General features: G+C 45.7%; 1 protein-coding gene across 9 annotated transcripts in view; it reads left to right on the top strand.

The window, feature by feature from the left end:
- Kdm5c (lysine demethylase 5C) overlaps positions 1-21277 on the top strand; it is a 58677-nt gene that overhangs the window by 26166 nt on the left and 11234 nt on the right. For 4 of the 9 annotated variants that reach the window (XM_004647887.3, XM_004647886.2, XM_023708180.1 and 1 more), the window contains exons 13-26: positions 1478-1597; positions 1697-1891; positions 4962-5143; positions 5228-5352; positions 5480-5627; positions 6360-6465; positions 7162-7520; positions 8111-8249; positions 8702-8881; positions 9048-9185; positions 9373-9972; positions 10231-10309; positions 10452-10651; positions 10736-11841. In XM_004647887.3, coding sequence (XP_004647944.1) covers positions 1478-1597; positions 1697-1891; positions 4962-5143; positions 5228-5352; positions 5480-5627; positions 6360-6465; positions 7162-7520; positions 8111-8249; positions 8702-8881; positions 9048-9185; positions 9373-9972; positions 10231-10309; positions 10452-10651; positions 10736-11101 — 2937 coding nt within the window. In that variant the 3' untranslated portion in view covers positions 11102-11841. Of the gene's footprint in view, positions 1-1477; positions 1598-1696; positions 1892-4961; positions 5144-5227; positions 5353-5479; positions 5628-6359; positions 6466-7161; positions 7521-8110; positions 8250-8701; positions 8882-9047; positions 9186-9372; positions 9973-10230; positions 10310-10451; positions 10652-10735; positions 11851-21277 lie in introns of those variants that run through there. The other 5 variants (XM_023708183.1, XM_023708181.1, XM_004647888.3 and 2 more) reach the window with 4 other exon arrangements.

The raw sequence follows: 21277 nt of genomic DNA, 5'->3' as shown, positions 1-21277 counted from the left end.
CACACACACACACACACACACACACACACACATAAAAATTAAAAAAAAATAAAATAAAAAATAAAACAGATCAGACTGCTGTGTTGTGAGAGTGCTACGGAAGATAAAAATTAATAGAAAAAGAGATTTGGATATTTGTCAGAAAGTTAGAGTTAGTGTGTGCAGAGAAAACAAAGCAAAATGAAGAAAAGCCTGTTTTAAACATATTCTGGGGGTGGGGGCTTGCGAGTTAGTTGTTTAAGCGCCTGCTCTGATAAAACCCAGTCAGGCGCAGGGAACCATGGCTTGATCCCCACACCCGCTCTTAAGGCAGCCTGAACCAGTCAAAAAAAATCCTAAACATAGCCCGAAAGTATGCTACTTAGGGTTGTTTGGTCAATAGCAAAATAATCAGAAGTGATCTAAGTAATTGCCTGTGGGGAAGGAGGCATGGCAGCACTAGCATGCTAATTTTATTCTGTTTGTTTTGTTTTTGTATTTTAAGGAAGGGTCTACAGGGTGTTCAGGGTCTCACTGCTAGATCCTGTTTACAGCCTTCCAAGAGCTGGGATTATAAGCACGGCCCACCACACTTAGTCTCAGTTGTGTCTCAGTGCACCCCAGGGGCGGGGCCAGCGCCTGCGCTGGCAATGCTGGCCTGGGGATCCAAACCCCAGGCCCTGCGCCTACTTGCAGGCACTTAAAAAAAAATCCGCTGAGCTATTTGGCTGGCCCTATGTGCTAATTTTATGACACATCTTCTAGAACCGATTGACTCTTGAATATGACCTGTGATCCATAAAAGTAACTGTTAATATAAAAAGTCTGGCCAGCTTAATGATAGGTGAAATTTATCTTTCTTACAAAACTTATCAGAGGGGCCGGGGAGATAGCTCAGTAAGGGCCTGAATTCAATCCCCGATTCTGCAAGAAAAAAAAAAACAAAAAACAAAAAACAACTTACAAGGGAAGTCTGGGAGGCCTAGGCAGGAGAATTGCAAGTCTGAGCCCAGCTTGATGGTCTTAGCAAATTAGGGAAACCCTACCTCAGAATTTTAAAGTATATAAGAAAAGAAGGGCTAGAATGTAGCTAAATACGAAGGCCTTGGGTTCATTTCCTAGTACTGAATTGCGGGGAGTTTACTTAGGGGAGTCACAATAATGTGAATACTTTCATAGGTTCATTTCTTATTTGTTAAGGCCTGGGGCACAGTGCCTGACTGGCAGGCACGAGATCCTGAGTTCAATTTCAGGTTCCAAAATAAAAAAAAATTCCATTTCCTATTTATTTGTGACTCATCTTCCTGTCTGTCAACACAGATTAGAACCTTGAGCGACTGTTGACTGGCTTTTCAGAGTTGGGAGATCCTGGGTTTCTTTTGTCAGGTTGTGTTCTCTGAGGCTTTCATTTAGTCTCCTTAACGACCCTGCATTTAGGTCTTTTCTTCAGGCTTTGAAAACCTTCATCTCAGTGGCCTTGGAATTCTTTTTCCCTCAGGTTGTCCGCACAAACCAGTGTGCAGGAGAATTTGTCATCACCTTCCCTCGTGCTTACCACAGTGGCTTCAATCAAGGCTACAACTTTGCTGAGGCTGTCAACTTTTGCACTGCTGACTGGGTGAGTCTGGAATGTGATAGAAGCCAGGAAAATTTGGGGGGAAGCTGAGGCACTGCTGACTTCAGACCTGGCCATACTCAACCTTGAACCTATCCACAGCTACCAGCTGGGCGCCAGTGCATTGAGCATTATCGCCGACTCCGAAGATACTGCGTCTTCTCCCATGAAGAGCTCATCTGCAAAATGGCTGCCTGCCCTGAGAAACTGGACCTGAACCTGGCAGCAGCTGTGCATAAGGAGATGTTTATCATGGTGCAGGAGGAGCGGCGTTTGCGAAAGGCTCTGCTGGAGAAGGTGAGTGGTAAAAGAGTGCCCTGTGTCAAGTACCCTAGCCTGGTGGAGATTGAGGGAGACAGAGCAGGCACCAAAAAGATGGAGTGTAGTTGAAAGAACTAGATGCATATAAATTGGAAACCACATTCCATTCTCTGTTCTGTCCTTTACTGGCAACCTTGGACAAGTTGGGTTATTTTCACTGAGTGTCCATTTTTCCATTTGAAAAACAGGAATTATGATAATGCTTATCTTTTTGGATGGTGGAGTGAATCAGTGATAATTTGATAATTTATTCAGTAACTGACCCAAAAAGGCTAATGGCAGAGTAGCAGTTCATCATTTTTTAGATGACCTAACAAGATTGGCTGGTAATCTCCACTACTAATTATGTAGGCGACATTGAGTTGAACTCTCATAGTCTCACTTTCTCATTCTGTAAATGAAAGTAAATACCTAACTTGGAAGCTAATTGTATAGTTTGAATGAGGTGATCTTTGTCAAAGTATCTATTACTGCACTTGCAGTATAGCAATATTGGTAATACTGATACACAGACATTGAAATATGGAATGTTTCTTAGGAAATGATTTTTTTTTTTTTACATTCAAACGGTTTGATAATTTAAAGTAGGGTACTAATATTACTGAGTAGAAAACAGCTCTACTTCAATACCTTTCTCTTAAGCATGTGTCAGTTGTATATGTAGATGAGTGAAAGCTGCTACAAGGCACTCCATTCAAATAGGTTTCAAGCTCCATACTTGCCCTATTAGGGAATTGAGTTAGTGACGGTCCTTCATCAGGTTACAAAGGAGGCAAGGGTATAACTCAGTGGTAGAGTGCTTGATGTAACAGGCCCTAGGTTTATCCTCAGCACTTGAAAAAAAATTTTGTATGATTGCTTGCTGCCTGTTTGAGGTAACACTTTACTTAATTTAAAGTTTATTGGGCCAACCAGATAGCTCAGTGGATTAAAGTGCCTGCTTCGGCAGAGCACAACGGCCAGGGTTTGATCCCTGGCGTGCCATGCTGACCCTACCCCCCCGGGACTCACTGAGATGGTGATTGAGACTGGGCATGGTGGCATGCATCTGTAATCCCAGTACTTGGGAGGCTGAAAACAGGAGAATCAGTATGAGTCCATGTAGTGAGACCCTGTACACCCTGTAGACCCTGTCCTAAATTCATAAAATAAATGAATAAGTAAAAATAAAGTTTATTTATAACTGGGTGCGATGGTACATGCCTGTAATCCCAGCACTCAGGAGGCTGAGGCAGGAGAATGACTTCAAGGCCAGCCTGAACTGCATTATGAAACCCTGTCTCAGAAAGATAAAACAAAACAAAAAAACTATAACTTTGCTGTGACCATGGACTGTAGATAGAATCTCAGTTTACAATAGTTCAACTACAATAGTGTTAGAAGCCTGGGTCTTTGTGGTGTTAGTTTCTCCTTTTCCAGGCATCATTTCCTTTCTCTGTTCATTACTGCTAATAAATGATGGCCCTGTGCCTAGGCCTCCCAGACTTCCCTTTGTAAAAAAGATAAATTTTACCTATCATTAAGCTGGCCAGACTTTATATTAATAGTTAATTTTATGGGTCACAGGTGCAGATTCAGTTGTCAAACGGTTCTAGATTTGTCATAAAGTTAGCACGCTAGAGCTGCCATGCTTCCTTCCTCACAGCCAATTACACCACTTCTGATTATTTTGGCATTGAACATACTTCTGGACTGTGTTTGAAACAGCCTTTTCTTCGATTTGCTTTGTTTTCTCTGCACATGATACTCCATGCCAGTCTATGGAATAGAGCCAAAGCATGACAGGCAAAGTAGACCTTTCTACCTATTTTGACATTCAGAATCTATACACTTTTTTTTTTTAGACAAAGTTTTGTCCAAGCTCAGCTTGAACTCCCATCAGTCCTCCTGCCACAGCCTCCCAGGTGCTAGGTTTATAGGTGTGCAGTACCACACCCAGCATGAATCTGTACACTTAGCCCTTACCACAGAGAGGGTTTTTAAATAGCATTCATATTCTTGAAATCCTTAAGAGATGATGTACTTTTCTGGAGGATACCAAAATCAAGAGAAACCTAAGGGTTTCTTTATAGCATTCTCTGGCTTCGGAGTCAAAATTTGCTGGTCAGATCCTTGTTGACAAGTTACTAACTGTATGAGACTTAGTTACCTTGCCAAATGAAATACATCTCTTATCTAAAGATTACAGCTATTAATAAACTCAGCTAATAAGTTTTGTTAAGCACTTAATCCTATTAATCCACTTAACTCCTTAGTTGGTTTGTTACGGTTTATAACAACCCAATGAGGATGCTACTGTAATCTCCATTTTACAAGATAAACTAAGACTCAAATTTTACTAATTTATCCACAGTCACATCAGATGAGTGATTGAGGAGGAGTTGTTATTTGTAGTAAGCTTATAGTTTAGGCAGTGGTTAGCTGTTGCAGTCAATATATAAAGCAAAACTCTTTAGAATTAACTTTTACCTATAAAAGCTATAAAGCTGCCCATAGTATATACCATTGTGTTGTCCTCTAGTCACTCCAATAATACCTGGCTTTTCCTTCAGTTTTGGAATGGAAGTCATTGATTTGGAAGCCATGTTCTTGGACAAAACCTGTATTTTTAAACCTTGGACATGAGAAAAGGCAGTTGAATTTCTAAGCTATATAGATGCAGTCAGTGTCTCCTGCCTGCTAGGCAGCCAGCATTATTCCCCAGGACAGAACCTTACATAGTTATCTCTTAAGGGCGTTGGTTTACCACTTTCCTTACCTCTTGCCCAAAGGCCCTTTGTGTTTTTCTGAATCTTACCTGGTTTTTCTCCTCCCTGAAAATCTGTCTACCTCAACCACACTGATTTTTCCCTACTCTGTCTTACCCCCTACCCTCATTTTCAGAGTCTGGACTTAAAGGGTAGGTGTGCTCTGTGAGCCTTGATCTCGTAGCCTCCATGACATTCAGCACAGATCTGAGCCTAAAGTAGGGCTCTTTGGTGGCTGAGATGGAAGTTTCTGCCACCTGTCTGGTTTTGCATAATGCTTGTGGGTGGACTGGCTCTAGGGTATCACAGAGGCTGAGCGAGAGGCTTTTGAGCTGCTCCCAGATGATGAGCGCCAGTGCATCAAGTGCAAGACCACATGCTTCCTGTCTGCCTTGGCCTGCTATGACTGTCCAGATGGTCTTGTTTGCCTTTCCCACATCAACGACCTCTGCAAGTGCTCCAGTAGCCGACAGTACCTTAGGTGAGCATGGAGCCTGGGGAGGTGGATGGAGGAGGAGGATCCAGAGCTAGGCCAGACAGGCCCCTTCCTATCATTCTCCTTCAGGTATCGGTACACCTTGGATGAGCTTCCAGCCATGCTGCATAAGCTGAAGGTTCGAGCTGAATCCTTTGATACGTGGGCCAACAAAGTACGAGTGGCCCTGGAGGTGGAGGATGGGCGGAAGCGCAGTGAGTGATGGGGGGTCGGAGGGACTCCACAGGCAAGTTCTTTTCCCTTTTCTTCTGTACTGCCAGTCCCTTTCCTCTGACTTTACTCAATACTGCATACTCCTTGCTATTCTCATTCTCCTTCTAGGCCTTGAAGAGCTAAGGGCACTGGAGTCTGAGGCCCGTGAGCGCAGGTTTCCTAACAGCGAGCTCCTACAGCGGCTAAAGAACTGCTTGAGTGAGGCAGAGGCTTGCGTGTCCCGGGCTCTGGGATTGGTCAGCGGCCAGGAAGCTGGGTATGGCAGCATAATGTGTTGCATCTCAGCAAGCCAGCTGAGGTTCCAGTGCCCAGGAAAAGTGCTGTGAGGGGTGGACTCTTGAGTGCTATTGGGTGCATAGAACAGTAGCAGCAAGTTGTCAAGCACTAGTGTGAAATGGTCTGGGAGCGGTTGGAGAGGGCGAGAAATCCAGAAAAATAGCGCATGGAGAGAGGAGCCTCCCTGTTAAGCTAAAAGTGTTTATTTTTGTCAGTACCTGTGAAAAGATTTGAGAGATAGGCCATGGGATTTTATGTGCAGGGAGAAGAGCTGTGCAAGGTTTAGGGACAAAAACAGTACACTGACATGTAAACCTGAGCATAGCTGCACAGTTTTGGGTTCATACTAGAGGATGGATTAAAAACTCAGGCTGGAGTTGCAGCCCAGTGGTAGAGTGCTTGTCCAGCAGGTAATAAGGTCCTGGTTCCATCCCCAGCACAGAAAAGAAGAAGTGCAGCTTTTGTTATCAGTTAGTTTCTGAGTTATCTCTACTCCTGAAAAAAAGATGTATTTTTGTCTCTTAATTTTTTTTCTTCATCCTGTGAACATACTTATATTTTAAAACTCTCCCTTACGGCCTTGCAATTGGGAGAATTCTGAGCTGTGAGATCAAAGTGGATTGGTGTGGTGAGGATAGATGTAAATCTTAGTAAGGAGATGGAGGGAGGGGACTGGATTTGGCCCTGAAAGCCAACATGTGAAACTCCATAGCCCCCACAGGGTGGCTGGTCTACAGATGACCCTGGCTGAGCTCCGGGCCTTTCTGGACCAGATGAACAACCTGCCTTGTGCCATGCACCAGATTGGGGATGTCAAGGTGAGGAGGGATGGGCTGTTGAGGGATTTAGGGGATCCAGGAACCTGACCAGCAGGCCATTTAGGACTCCCTTAGTAAGCTTAAAGTATTTGCGTGAGACAGGATGTACATGTGAGAAAATAGCAGGTGATACGATGCTGGGGTCTAGTAACTGCCTCTTAGACATAGGCTCTGAAGGACAGGTGCCAAGCAAATGAGGAAAGAATACAGAGTCAAGGGAAAGTTTACTAGAAGTAGAAGAGGAAGAGTTAACAAAGGTGGCTGTTGGACCTTTGAAGTTGAACAAAGTTCATGACGGTAGAGGAAAGTGGGATGGAGAGGGCAGTGGACACCAGTGTGTGCATTAGTTTGTGTGAGGATTAAGCCTAGTGTAGGATTTCTTAGGGCAGAGGGTCTCTTGGTGCTGAGGGCAGGGTCCTTTACAGACATAATGAAGCCCAGAGATAAATGAAACCCTGACGAACCTCTATTAAAGAGTCTAGCAAATAGGGTCCAGAAATGTGGGTTTTAACATACTTTCTCAGGGCATATTAATGAGCAGTCAGTGTTAGGAACTACTGTCTCAGAGCTTGGAGACAGCCCATTTTATACTCCCCTTTTCCGAAAAGATGGATAAGAAAGTAGTGAGGCAAGGGCACGTGTTGTCTGTAAGTGGGCTCAGCTAAAGTATTTGTTCTTTATCTTGTGTTTTGGTAGGGTATTCTGGAACAAGTGGAGGCCTACCAGGCTGAGGCTCGTGAGGCTTTAGCCTCACTGCCCTCCAGTCCAGGGCTACTGCAGTCCCTGTTGGAGAAGGGGCAGCAGCTGGGGGTGGAAGTGCCTGAGGCCCAGCAGCTCCAGCGGCAAGTGGAGCAGGCTCGATGGCTGGATGAGGTAAAACGCACACTGGCCCCATCAGCCCAAAGGGGCACCCTGGCTGTCATGCGAGGACTGTTGATTGCAGGCGCCAGTGTAGCCCCCAGCCCTGCTGTGGATAAGGCCCAGGCTGAGCTTCAGGAGCTTCTGACCATTGCAGAACGCTGGGAGGAGAAAGCTCACCTCTGTCTGGAGGCCAGGTGGGTCCAGTTCTTACACTCCCTTTCCTACTATATGTCTCAGTTTAGTGGAGAAACTAGAGGTGACCTTGCACATCAATTCTTGTGTTAGGGTAGGAACTCTCCTCTGTTCATAGAGAACTACTCTCTGTGTCCCACACCCCTCAACTTCTTAGGCACAGAGAGGCAAAGACAGGCTGATGGAGAAGCAGTGATTTACTCTATAGAGGGCTAGCCCTGTAGGCTAGCAGATGCATGCACATAGAAGCACAATTAGCAGGCAGATGGGCAGATATTCATAGGAAGACACCACACATGGGCAGTCTGATAGACTAAAGCCAAAGGTTTCACATGTGTGTAGGCGCTGCCAGCAGCCTGACAGACTGGCACACAAACAGAGTGTGAGAGCTGTGGCAGAAGGATACGTGGGCATGTGCAGTCTGGAGGAAGCAGAACTGGCAACCGTCCATAGACAGGATATAAGCGAGTAGGCCCAAGTGGAAGCAAAAATAATGAGCATTCATGGGGTTCATACAGATAGATCTTGTGGTCAGGCTGGGCTTCTGGTCAGTAAAACAGCAGTCTGAGTTCCTCTTTTTCCCTACCTTTAGGCAGAAGCATCCACCAGCCACACTCGAGGCCATAATTCGTGAAGCAGAAAATATACCTGTTCACCTGCCCAACATCCAGGCTCTCAAGGAGGCTCTTGCGAAAGCCCGTGCTTGGATTGCTGATGTGGATGAAATCCAAGTGAGTTGCCCCCAAACACACCCCAAACCTTGGATGGGCTAGAGAGAGGAAGGGGCATGGGGCACATTGTAAGGAGGCAAATTGTGCTTAATGAGCAGTGTGAGGAGTTATAAGGCCGGCCTAAAGTAAATGAGGTGCTGGTTAAGATTCTGATAGTGGGGCAAGGAGACAGGTAGTATGGGGGTAGAGTAGGGCATGTCCCTCAAGGCAAGTGGAAGAGACAAATCACAGAAGAAAGTAATCAAGTGGTCTGGAAGGCTTTCTGGATATCTGGGGCTGAGTTAGTGAGTGCAGGCATTTGGGAGAAAGCAGAGTATGAGGTCCTTAGGATGATACCTGTCTTCTGTCTTCAGACTGAGTTTAATTCATCTTGCTCACTTGGGCCCAGGCATGGCATAATGCTCGGGTATTGGCACATATGAACTTTGGCTTTTTCTCACCCTCATTCCTAGAATGGTGACCACTACCCCTGTTTGGATGACTTGGAGGGCCTGGTGGCTGTAGGCCGGGACCTCCCTGTGGGCTTGGAGGAGCTGAGACAGCTGGAGCTGCAGGTACTGACAGCCCACTCCTGGAGGGAGAAGGCCTCTAAGACCTTCCTCAAGAAGAATTCTTGCTACACACTGCTGGAGGTGAGGCCTGGCACCTTGACCAACAGCCTCTCCTCACCTGGACTGGCTATTGCAGATAGCTCATATGAGAACATGAGCTTTTTGGAGGAGGGCACCAGAGAGGGGAGTGGAAAGGGTATGGACAGTAGGGAAGCCTGGTCATTCTCCCTCTGTCTGCCTGCCTCAGGTGCTCTGCCCGTGTGCAGACGCCGGCTCAGACAGCACCAAGCGCAGCCGCTGGATGGAGAAGGAGCTGGGGTTGTACAAATCTGACACAGAGCTGCTGGGGCTGTCTGCGCAGGACCTCAGGGACCCAGGCTCTGTGGTAAGAAGCTTAGACACAGATGGGTGAAAAGCTTGGCAAGGATAGAGTGTCTAAGCCCGGTGACCATGGGCAGACTTCTTGCTCCCTGAGCCTCAGTTCTCCAACTTTGGGAGTGGGGTGTTGAAGGGGCCAGAGAATAGAAGGGAAAGGCTGCTGACCTACTCTCCCCCTGTCCTGGGCGTGGCAGATCGTGGCCTTCAAGGAGGGGGAGCAGAAGGAAAAGGAAGGTATCCTGCAGTTACGTCGTACCAACTCAGCCAAACCCAGTCCCCTGGCATCGTCAACCACAGCCTCTTCTGCAACCTCCATCTGTGTGTGTGGGCAAGTGCCAGCCGGGGTGGGAGCTCTGCAGTGTGACCTGTGTCAGGACTGGTTCCATGGGAGGTGTGTGTCAGTGCCCCGTCTCCTCAACTCCCCGAGGCCCAGTCCCACTTCATCCCCACTGCTGGCCTGGTGGGAATGGGACACCAAATTCCTGTGCCCACTGTGCATGCGCTCACGGCGCCCACGCCTGGAAACCATCCTGGCACTGCTGGTAGCCCTGCAGAGACTGCCTGTGCGGCTGCCCGAGGGCGAGGCCCTGCAGTGCCTCACAGAGAGGGCCATCAGCTGGCAAGGCCGTGCCCGACAGGCTCTGGCCGCTGAGGATGTGACTGCTCTGTTGGGACGGCTGGCTGACCTCCGCCAACGGCTACAGGCTGAACCCAGGCCCGAGGAGCCCCCAACTTACCCTTCAGCCCTTGCCTCTGACTCTCTCAGAGAGGGCAGTGGCAAGGATATGCCTAAGGTGAGCTGCGCAGCCCAGCTCTTGTCCTCAAATGCCTGTCTCCTAGCCCCTGCCACTGTTGAGGCTCCAGCTCTGACCCTGTGCTCCAGTTTTCAGCCTCTGAGCCCCATTCTACATCTGTCCACATCCCTAGACTGTTCCCTATTGTCAGCTGTGTCTGCCCTCTAGGAGGTGGAAGGTCCCAGGTTTGGGTTTGGGGGAGAAAAAATAAGGCCTGGTTCTTCAGTTGCCCTTACCCATTCTTGTTCTCCTTGGCAGGCCCAGGGCTTGCTGGAGAATGGCGATGGTGTGACCAGTCCTGAGAAGGTGACCCCAGAGGAAGGCTTAGGTAAGAGAGGTAGGTCTAGATGTGGTGTGGGTAGGCTATTGATATCACCAGAGTGACCACTGTGGTTTTCAACTCTGTCATGGTGGGAGCTACGATCAAGGGCAGCCTCTAACTCAGCCTGTGTCCTGTTTACCCTCTAACCTACCACCAGACCTGGAACTGCTGTCCTCACTGTTGCCACAATTGACTGGCCCTGTGTTGGAACTACCTGAGGCAACCCGAGGCCCCCTGGAGGAGCTAATGATGGAGGGGGATCTGCTTGAGGTGACCTTGGATGAGAACCACAGCATCTGGCAGCTGCTGCAGGCTGGGCAGCCTCCCGACTTGGAGCGGATCCAGACACTTCTAGAGGTGAGGAGGGGTCATAGGCTGGGTCAGGAGCCCAGGAATGCTGACTGGCCCACAACCTATCTTTGTGCCTATCTGTAATCACAGCTGGAGAAGGCAGAGCGCCATGGGAGTCGGGCACGGGGCCGGGCCCTGGAGAAACGGCGGCGGCGGAAGGTGGATCGGGTTGGGGAGGGCGAAGACCCAGCTCGAGAGGAGCTAGAGCCAAAGAGGGTACGGAGCTCAGGGCCAGAGGCCGAGGAAGCCCAGGAGGAGGAGGAGCTGGAGGAGGAGACTGGGGGTGAGGCCCCCCCTGCACCCCTCCCCACCACTGCCAGCCCCAGCACCCAGGAGAACCAGGATGACTTGGAACCCGCGCTAGGGGCTACTTCAAGCCCTTCTGCCCCTTTTTCTACTCTGACTTCCCGGCTGCATGTGCCCTGCCCACAGCAGCCGTCTCAGCAACAGTTGTGACAGTGGCTGAGCCTAGCACAGACCCCAACAGACACCCCCTGCCTTGGCCTCAAGGATCCTCTTTCTGACCATCAAGCCTGCTTTTTGGAGTTGGGCCAGTAGGGGGGGATGGCCACCCCCCTTCCTAACACCCTTCCCACCCCCCACCCCCACCCCCAAGTCCTTTGACTTTTATATTCTGACTCCAAGGTACTCAGACCTCAGCTCCTGGGGGCTGGCCCCTGGAGTGCCCCATCCCTGGTAACCTCTAACCAGCATTCCCAGACACCTGAGACAAAAGACAAATGGGCAGGGGGGCAACGGGGGCTGGGCCAGCAGCATTCCAGAGACAAGGCCAGTGCATATGCAAGCTGGGGTGGGGTCCTCTTCTGGTTTTCCCCAGCTCTGGCCTGGCCGGGCCATGCTACACTAATCTCCCCTCTTCCTCGCCTTCTCTCTCCTCCTTCCCTTTTTCCCTCTTCCCTCTGTCCTTTTCTTCCTCTTCCTGCTTTCTCCTTCCCGACTGTTCCACCCAGGAGGAGGAAACTTCACATAGCTGTGCTTACAGTTTTTTTTTTTATTTTAAAGGAATTTGGTGGGGGGCTAAACAGGGCTCCCTGTGATCTGAAGAAAGCTTTTGGTGCTTGTCCTCACGTCCACCTCAACCGCCTTCCCTGTCCTCTGTCTCCTTTCCTCCTCCTGGGTTCCTGTTGTAATAAAAGAAGATTGTTGGTGTGTAATTAATTTGTTCAAAGGAAAAAAAAAGCAAACTTGGTTCCAACTGAAGCCTATTTTAATTTTATTTTATTATTTTCCTCTTATTAGAAATAAAACCCTTAGCAACATTTTTTGGAAACATGTTTCTGAAGTGCTTTTCTCTTCAAAGGGGAGAGTGGTGCCTCCCTTACCTGTCAGTGGAGCACCTGTGGTGCTAGTAGGGTGCAGGGGCTCAGGCCAAGGATCCCTGCATCTGAGTCCTACCAGTTTAAACTTGGGCAAGACATCCCGACACTCCCCCGATCATTTTCCGAAGGTGGGGCGTGGGTTCCAGGCCACTCACCTAACCTGCACAGCAGTTTTCCCCACCTTTGTACTCTTTAAGTCTCCTTTGGTTTTCAGAGAGATTTTTTTTCATGGCTCTAGTGAGGTACAAGTTCCATGTCATGAAACTTAGCTGTTTTAAATGTGATTTGGTGAGTCATTTATTTCTGAAGTATAGACCTTGTCACTAGTTTAAAAACTATGATGTTACATTAACCTTAAAATCAAGATTATAGGGGCCGGGGAGATGGCTCAGTATAATAAGTGCTTGCCTGACAAGCACAAGGGTCTGAGTTCAATCCCCAGTTCTGCCAAAAAAAAAAAAAAAAAAGATCAAGATTATATATATAATTTTACTTTTCCTGTCTAATTGATATGCCACATTCAGGGACTCATCCCTGATGCTTCCATTGATTCTGCCCCTCATGAATAGGGACCAAAGCCCAGATACATGGTTGTTTGTAATTTCTCAGTTCACTTTTTGAAAACTGCTGTATTGAGAAAAAAATTCACATACCATATAGTTCACTTGAAGTGTCCAGTGGCTTTAGTATTCAGAGTTGTGCAACTATCACTGCAAAAACTTTAGAATGTTTTTACCACCTCACCCCCCAACTCCATTCTTTAGTTATCCTTCTTGCTTTCTATCCCCATTCCCCATTTGCAAACTCTGGACATTTTATATAAATGAAATTATAAAATATGTGATTCTTTGTGTCTGGTGTCTTTCACTTAATGGTTTCAAGCTCATTAGTAGTCTCATTGTAGCTGGACAGATTTTTTCACCCTTCTGAGTCCTTAGAATCTTAAGATGTGGGTCCTGGACTAGATCAGGAACCATCCCCAGACTATTTGCATCTTGCTGTGGGTATCTGCAAATGTGTTTAAAGGCAAGACGAACAAACTTGGATCCACTTCATAAAGGGACCCTTGACCATTTTTTTGTGGTCCTAAAGTGTTCTGTGTTTGAAGTCTGCCCAGGTTATAAAGGCATAGAGGAAAAAAAGCATAGAAGCCAGCTTCTTGTCATGCCTGGTTCCTCAAGGGCTTTTTCTCAAGGACTGCACAGAAATACTAAAGGCCTAGTTCTGACCCTCAGCTCAGGCACTTACAGTGCCCTGCTATTTTTCCTTCCTAATTTGTGTGTTGAGAGGTTCCTTTTGTTCCATTTCTCTTTGCCAGGCTTTCCAGTTGGTAGCTTAGTTATTCCAATGATAACTTAGTGATGAGTAAGGAGGCCCACTCTGGCATGTTTGTGATGGGAAGTCTGCCTCATCCAGCCTCTGGGCTCTGAGCTCAACAGAGAGGGAGAAGGTAGTACCAAGCCAGTGTCCTGTGCCCACTTTGATTCCAGGTGCCACTTCAGTCTTGGCACGTTTACTACCAATCCAAGACAGCCAGGCAGGGGAGGAAGAGATGGTGGGTGAGCAGTTCCCCGTTTAGAGAACTGCTGGGCCCAGGGGCTGTGGCCTCCAAAGTATGGGCGCAACCCTCACCAGTATTGAGACAACCTTTCCTTCTTGGTACCTCCCCACCCCATCACACTGTTGACATGTTTTTCCCATCACCTTCCCATGAACTCTGTAGGAGAGGCTATAGCCATCATCCTATAGGACTCACATGAAATCTAAGCTCCTCCAGAGAGCTTTCATGGTTCCACATCTGACTGCATTCTCCCCTAGAAAGAAGAGTGAGTGGCTGAGAGCTTGGCCTGCCACAACGGAGGATGAAAGCAGGGAAGCAGAAGGTATCATCTTTCCTTAAAAGTAATTTTCTACTTTTGAAACAATGCCTTGCTGCTGCACCTTCCTAGACATTGTTACATCCCTCAGGATGGCCCCTGAAATGGGGTGATGTATTGTTATTGAACACTTGTCCCCCAACTTTGCCCTCAGGTCAACTGAGATCTGCCCCATATCAGTGTCTCCATTTGTATATTAAGTGTGTAGAACACTAGGATTAGTGGGTCTCTGCTCCCATTCCCAAGCTTTGCATCCTGGGACTTGTGGAGGGAAGGCAAGGCCTAGGCCTGAGTCTTATCTTCCAGGCCAGGGCCTGCACAGTGGGCTCAGAAGGAGGCAGACAGGAGCAACAGAGAGACACAGGTCTTGTTTCCTTTTGCTTGCTTCAAGTTCTAGGGTGCCACCTACGAGAGTGGGGCCTAAGTCAGGTCCATGATGAACAGGTCCTTGAAGGGGCAGACAAACCATGCTTTGCAAAAGACCTGAAATTGAAGGAAAGAGGTTGGCAGACTTACATTCCCTGTGGGGTAAGGAAACAGCCCCCTGTGAAGCTAGACTGTGTTCCAACTGGGTGCAGTATCTATTTGAGATATTTTACAAAGTCAGCAATAGACACAAGAAACAAACCTAGGACAACTGTTGTCACAGTCTTGTGAATCTAAGCATCTGTACATCAGATGGGATCCAAGTTACCAGTCTGCCACAAGGATCATAATGGGGACTCTTGCGCTCTGCTGTTATGGTAGGTTGGGAACTCAGCAGTGTTATAGTCCTATTGGTGATAGGTAAAGCCCTTTTTGCTAAGGGTGTACCTGAGCACCAGGCCTGTCTTAGTTATGCATTGTGTCACAAATGACTTCAAAAAAACATAGTGGCTTCAAGCAAGATTTCCTTATTAGTTCCTGTGGCTTGAAATCTGGGTGTAACTTAGCTGAATTTCTATTCAAGGGTGGGCCACGTGTCACCCAGGGTTGCAGGCATCTTAAAGTTCAGCTGGAGAAGGACCTGCTTCCTAACTCGCATGCTGTTGGCAGGATTCCTTTTGCTGGTGGTGGGCCAGCTATATGGATCTTTTGCTGTATGGATTTTTTTCATAAGGCAGTTCATATCAGTTTGCTTCATCAGCACCAGGTGACATGAGCCAGAGAGAGCTTTATAAGAAGCCACAAAGAATGTGGCCTCATGTAAGACAGAAGTCAGTCTTTAAAACCTAATCTCAGAAACGATAGCCCAGGGCCAGTGATGTAGTTCAGCAGCTTGGTGCCTGCCTGGAAAGCACAAGATCTTGAGTTTGATTTGTGGTACCAAAAAACAAAAAAAAACCCACCGCTTTTTCAGTAGTGTATTCATTGGAAGTCACTAGGTCCAGACCACACTCAAATGCAAGAGATTATACTAGAGTGTGAATACCAGAAGGTGGCGGTCACTAGGGGCAATCCTGGAGAACTGACTACCGTGGTTTCTCCTCCAGTCCCCTGTGATTCAAAGCACATTTATCCCTTCCCAAATTCTCTAAAAGTCTCATCCCATTACAGCGCCACCTCAAAGTCTAGAATATATCTTAAGTCAGTGCAGATGTGACTATAGCACATTGGGTATATCCCATAAGTATGGCTTCTTAAATACTATTTTTCTCCATGTGCAGATTTGGAGAAGTAAAGAACAAGTCTGTCCCCAATATATCCACATACAGTGGTAGAATAGGCATAAGATAAGAAAGTGTAGTCCAAAAATGGAGGTGGGGATAGGGGTGGGAACACAAAGGAGTTATTGATCTATAACAAGTCTAAAATCCAGTTGGAAAAATGGAAATCTTTTGATTAGATTTCAAGGCTTCGTTGGACCCAGCTGAGTATGAACTGAAACCTCCAGTGACTGTGAGCTAAATAAACCTTTCCTTCCTTCAAAAAAAAAAAAAAGATTTCGAGGCTTGGGAATGATACTCCATGGCTCTTGGCTCTGACTTGTGGGCTTTTGATCGTATCTCCTATGCTTTCCTTCCATTTCATAAAGAGTAGCACACGTTTGTAGCTGAGCAGTTTACCCAGTCTGCTTGCCAGTAGAAATTTGGAGGTCCAGTGGCAGCATTTCCTCTTGTTATTGTCTCTGTAATCAGCTGCCACCAAGATACATTCCATAGAGGAGAGTGGTGCTTCACTTCTGTGGGTAGCTTGGGCATTCAGCAATGGCTGGAACCAGACTGACCTTGGCTGTAGTCCTTGCTGTGGAGCCCGTGCTTTCCGCCATGATTATTCTGTTCAAGAGTCTGTTGGGCAAAGGAAAGGGTAACAGGACAGAAGTCGGCTGACATCCACAGAACAGGACATTTTGTCTGATTGAGATCTTCCAAAGTGGATTCTCGTGCTCATTTGTTGAACATGAATGTCCTCACTGTGTGCCCATTCCAAGGGGATCATCCAAATGCCTTTTACTTAGGCTTCCTTAACAGGATTTCAGTCCTATTCTTTCTAAGTCCTTGGCCATGTATTCAAGTCACTAGCAACTCCTCATGAGTAAGGGTATATATTTCTTTTTTTTTTAATTTAAATTTTTTATTTGTGTGTGTGTGTGTGTGTGTGTGTGTGTGTGGCCAGCTCAGCCCACCAGGGGGCGGGGCTGGCTGGCATGTGGTGCTGGGGGATTGAACCGCGGTCCCTGTGCTTTGTTAAGCTTGTTCTAAATAGGTGCTTTAGACCACTGAGCCATCTCACCAGCCCCAATATATTTCTTTTTTTTTTTTTTTTTTTTTTTTTTTTTTTTTTTTTTATTTTTATTTGAGAGAGAGAGAGAGCCCAATATATTTCTGATCATTTATGTGAACATGTAGTTTCCCTACTGAGAGAATTTCATGTCTTAGCGTCCTTTGGGATCCATTTCAAGTGAGTTTGTAACTCCGCAGCTAGCCATTTCTGACAAGTGCTAGTACATCATGCAGGGCTATCAGCCAAACTTGAATATTGTATCCCATAGTGGTGTGGTCACAGGCAACTTCCTCTAAGGCTTCAAGTGTAGGTTGGAATGGGATGGCAGTGCAGCAGGAGGAGGAGTATGACCCTCAGCTGAGGCAGCTGACTTGTGTATTTTGGATCTGCCTGTGTAAAGATAACTTCATGGACGTAACGGCACCATTAATACACAGATCACTATGAGCTGCACAGCTGCATAGGCCCCTTGCTGTTCTATGCTCTGTTCACTTATAAATCCACTTTTCCATTTTTATTTTTCTCTGCTTCTGGGACTCATCACAATATAACCACTTCCAATCTTAGTTTCCATTGTAGTCATTTAAAAACTGCTGTGTAGCTAGGGATGTAGCTCAGTGGTCCAGCACCTGTTTGGCAGTGCAAGATCCTGAGTTCAATGTCTGGAACCTAAAAAAAAATGTCATGTAATTTTATTATTTTCTGTTGATTTCCAGAAGGGGTCCTCAATCTGATCTTTCACTCACTAACTTGCTCTTTCTTTATAATCCTATCAGTTATACTATCTGTATTGTGTACATTTGAATATAAGAACCAAATATAGGAACTTAAGCTGCAACTTCTTGTATAAACTGATCCTAATCAGACTGGTGGACCACAGTGACAATTTGAGTCACCAGGGATTAAAACTAATAGTCATTGTATTTCAAGAGGCCTATGTATTCCCTGTCCCCATCACACATTTGCCTCTGCCTGTAGTTTCCTGTGGGAAAGTAGAAATTTTTATCACATACACTAGTGATAAAATAGTTCCTTCAAGGGGAACAAGGGAAGAGGCTGGGACTCTACATTTTAATGATTAGATTGGGCCATTATTTACCAAGGTAGAAGATTGGTTTGTTTTTTTTTTCTTTTTTTTATGGAGGGGGTTGTAATAACAAGTAGAACTTTATGTGTCTAACCATCTATTTTGGTCCTAGGCAAACCATGCTCAGTCATTATTACTGATCAAACCATTCTGATTATTGTGTTCTACTGCACATTATAAGAAACAAACCCAACTCGCCTCTGGAAGTCATCCTGTCATCCCCACTGAAATCTCCAAAACATGGTCACCATTGTAATACTGTCAACCCCATCCCAGACAGACAGAAGAAGAAAAGACCATGTGGAAGGTTTTTAAGTGCTAGACCTAAATGTAGCTCACATCACTTCTGCTTACATCCCATTAGCTACAACTCAGACAGTGGACATACTCAGTTACAAGGCAAACTGGAAAAATGTATGAATTTATCACAAGAAAGAAGAGGAAATAGGTTTAATGATCACCTACCCACTCTGCCACATTTCATAGTATACATTTTATTTTATTGTTTTAGTTTAGTTTTTTGATGTATTTAGTACAGGGTCGACCTCATAGTGATCCTGCTGTTTTCAGCCTTCCAAGTGCTAGGATTACAGGCACATGCCACCCCACCCAGTCTCAATCAGCAGCTCAGCACACCCCAGGAGCTGGGCTGGCACTGCACGCTGGGAGCTGAACCCTGGTCGCTGTGGCTCACTTTAGTCCGCTGAGCTATCTGGCTGGCACCTGAAGTATACTCTTTAAAGCCCTGTAGGAAAAGAATGTTAACATAGAAAGTAAATTGAATGGTTTACCATGATTAATCAATTCCAAAGTTTTTCCTCTGTGTGTGTGTGTGTGTGTGTGTGTGTGTGTGTGTGTTACTCATTGGAAATTGAACTCAGAGCCTTCAGTGAGCTACATCTCCAACTCGTTCTTTCTAATTTTTTGTTTATTTGGTACAAGGTCTCACTAGGCAGCTCAGACTCATAGTGATCCTCCTGTTTTCAGCCTCCCAAGCACTGGGATTACAGGCATGCACCACCATGCCTGGCCTCAATCGCAGTCTCAGCGCATCCTGGGAGCGGGGCTGGCACAGCAGGCTGGGGATCAAACCTCAGGTCCCTACATCTGCCTAAGCAGATTCTTTAATCCCCTGAGCTATCTGGCCAGCCCTCCAGCAATCAATTCTAATATTCTTATTGCTTCAAATCTTTGGATTCCTCTTTCTGCATTGTACTATAGGATTTCTAGCATCTGATTGCAACACAACTACTGTTGAGTTCAGATTTCATCCAATCAGTAAAACACCTCTTGATTTTTGTGGGTCTTTAAAAATCTTACCCAGTTGTCTGGGGCCACGTTCATGACTGTGGGATCCAAGGCCCTGCGTTTATTACACCTTGGATTACTTGAATTCCATGTAACACCTCGTAGAACTATTCATAGCTTCCGCTGCTCACAAAGTGCATCCAGGATTGCTAATACGTATATTCAGATTGAAAAATTTGACCTTACCAAATACACATGAACGTATCATAAGAAACGAAAATAACTAACATGGTCATCTGAGTTTCATACAGAAAAAGGCATTTCAGAGGCAGAAACACAGCTAACAAATTCAACAAAGTAGCAAGGCACAAAATCAAATAAAAATTATACACTAGAGATGAATGATCCAAAATTAAAAAGAAATTCTACTTATAGCATCTAAAAAAAATGACTAGAGATAAATTTAACAAGAGAGGAAAAAGATTTACATAACAATTTTTAAAATTGCTTTAAAAAAGTAAAGAAGAAACTGAGCATGGTGATACTTGCCTGCAGTCCCAGCACTTGGGAGGATGAGGCCAGAGGATTACAAGTTCAAGGCTGGCTTACACAACATAGTGAATTCAAGGCCAGCCAAAGCTACGTAGTGAGACACTGTCTCAAAAAACCCCAAAATGAACAAAAAGAAATTAAAGGTCTGAGGATGTAACTTGGTAATAGATCATGTATATGGCACTGGGTTCTATCAAAATAAAACATAAAATAAGAAAACATAGTGAAGAAGATCTAAAGAAATAGAAAGTTTATGGACTGAAAGTCTTAACAATGTTAAGTTTTTACTACTAGTCAAAATGACCTACAGGGGCTGGGGAGAGAGATAGCTCATCAGTCTAATTGCCTGCTTGACAAGCGCAAGGGCAAGGACCCAGGTTCGATCCCTAGTACTGTGTGTCATGCTGGCCCTGGAACTGGGTGTGGTGGCTCACACCAGTAATCCCAGGGGTAGGGAGGCTGAGATAAGTGTATCACTATGAGTCTGAGCTACATAGTGAGACCCTGTACCAAATAAATAATTTTTTAAAAATTTTAAATGGCTTAACAGATTTAACCAGTATGTACAATGTCTTGGTTTCAATCCCTAGTAACCACCCCCCACAAAAATGTTAAGAAATTGAAGAGCTAAAAGAATAAAGAACACCCCATGATCATAAATTGGAAGACTTCATAGTGTTAAGATGTTAATATCAGCCCAGGTGATCTGCAGATTCAATGTAGTATCTACAAAACTTTAAACATCTCTTTTTCAGAAATGGAGAAGACATTCTTCAAATTTACATGCAATTGTTAGGCATCATGAACAAAACAATCTTGAAAAAGAACAAAAACAAATACCATCAGCACGCTCGTGTGTGTGTGTGGTGCTGGGGAGCTAGCCTAGGCCCTCACATATGATAGCAAAGCACTTTAACACTGAGCTAAACCTGCAGCCAGCCAGATGATTTTTCACAAATGTCACAAGTCCATCCAGTAGGGAAGAGAATAGTCATTTCAACAGATGGTGCCAGGACAACTGGATTTCCATATGAATGAAGTTGGATGGCCTACCTCACTTCATATGCCATTAACTCTTAAATGGACCAATGATCTAGATAAAGAGTAAAAACCCTAAAAGTCTTTAGAAGAAAATGTACAAGATAATCTCCATGACCTTTGATTTTACAATGAATTCTTAGAATATGACACTGAAAGTATGATCAAGAACAGTGAGCAAAACAGGTAAACTGGACTTCATCACCATTAATTTTTATAAATTAAAGGACATTATCAAAACACCAAAAAGCCTGACTGAATAGGAGAACATATTTTCAAATCATGTAAGTGACAAGAACTTATTATCTAGAATATACAAAGAATTACAATTCAGTAACACAAGTGTGGCACACACCTGTAATCTCAGCATATGGGAGGCTGAGGTGGGAGACCTGCCATGAGTTCAAGGCCAGCCTGGACTACATAGTGAGACCCTGTCTCAAAATCAGTAATAAAAACACACATAGCCCAATTTAAAAACTAGGCAGGGCCAGGGATATAGGTCAGTGGCGCAAGTGCCTGCCTAGCAAGTGCAAGGTCCTGAGTTTGATTCCCAGTACACAAAAACAAAAAGCAAACAATGGGCAAAGGATTTGAATAGCTATTTCTCCTGAAAAGATAGAAAAGTGTCACGGCCAAGAAACACATGAAAGGGGCTGGAGAGATGGCTCAGTGGTCTAAAGCACCTACTTAGAACAAGCTTAGCTAAAGCATCGGGGACCGCGGTTCAATCCCCCAGCACCACATGCCAGCCAGCCCCGCCCCCTGGTGGGCTGAGCTGGCCACA

This window comes from Octodon degus, unplaced genomic scaffold (genome assembly GCF_000260255.1).
Source record: "Octodon degus isolate 3935 unplaced genomic scaffold, OctDeg1.0 scaffold00335, whole genome shotgun sequence".
NCBI lineage: Eukaryota > Metazoa > Chordata > Mammalia > Rodentia > Octodontidae > Octodon > Octodon degus.
Note: the sequence above shows the minus strand (reverse complement) of the source record. Positions and strands in the feature narration are given on the sequence as shown.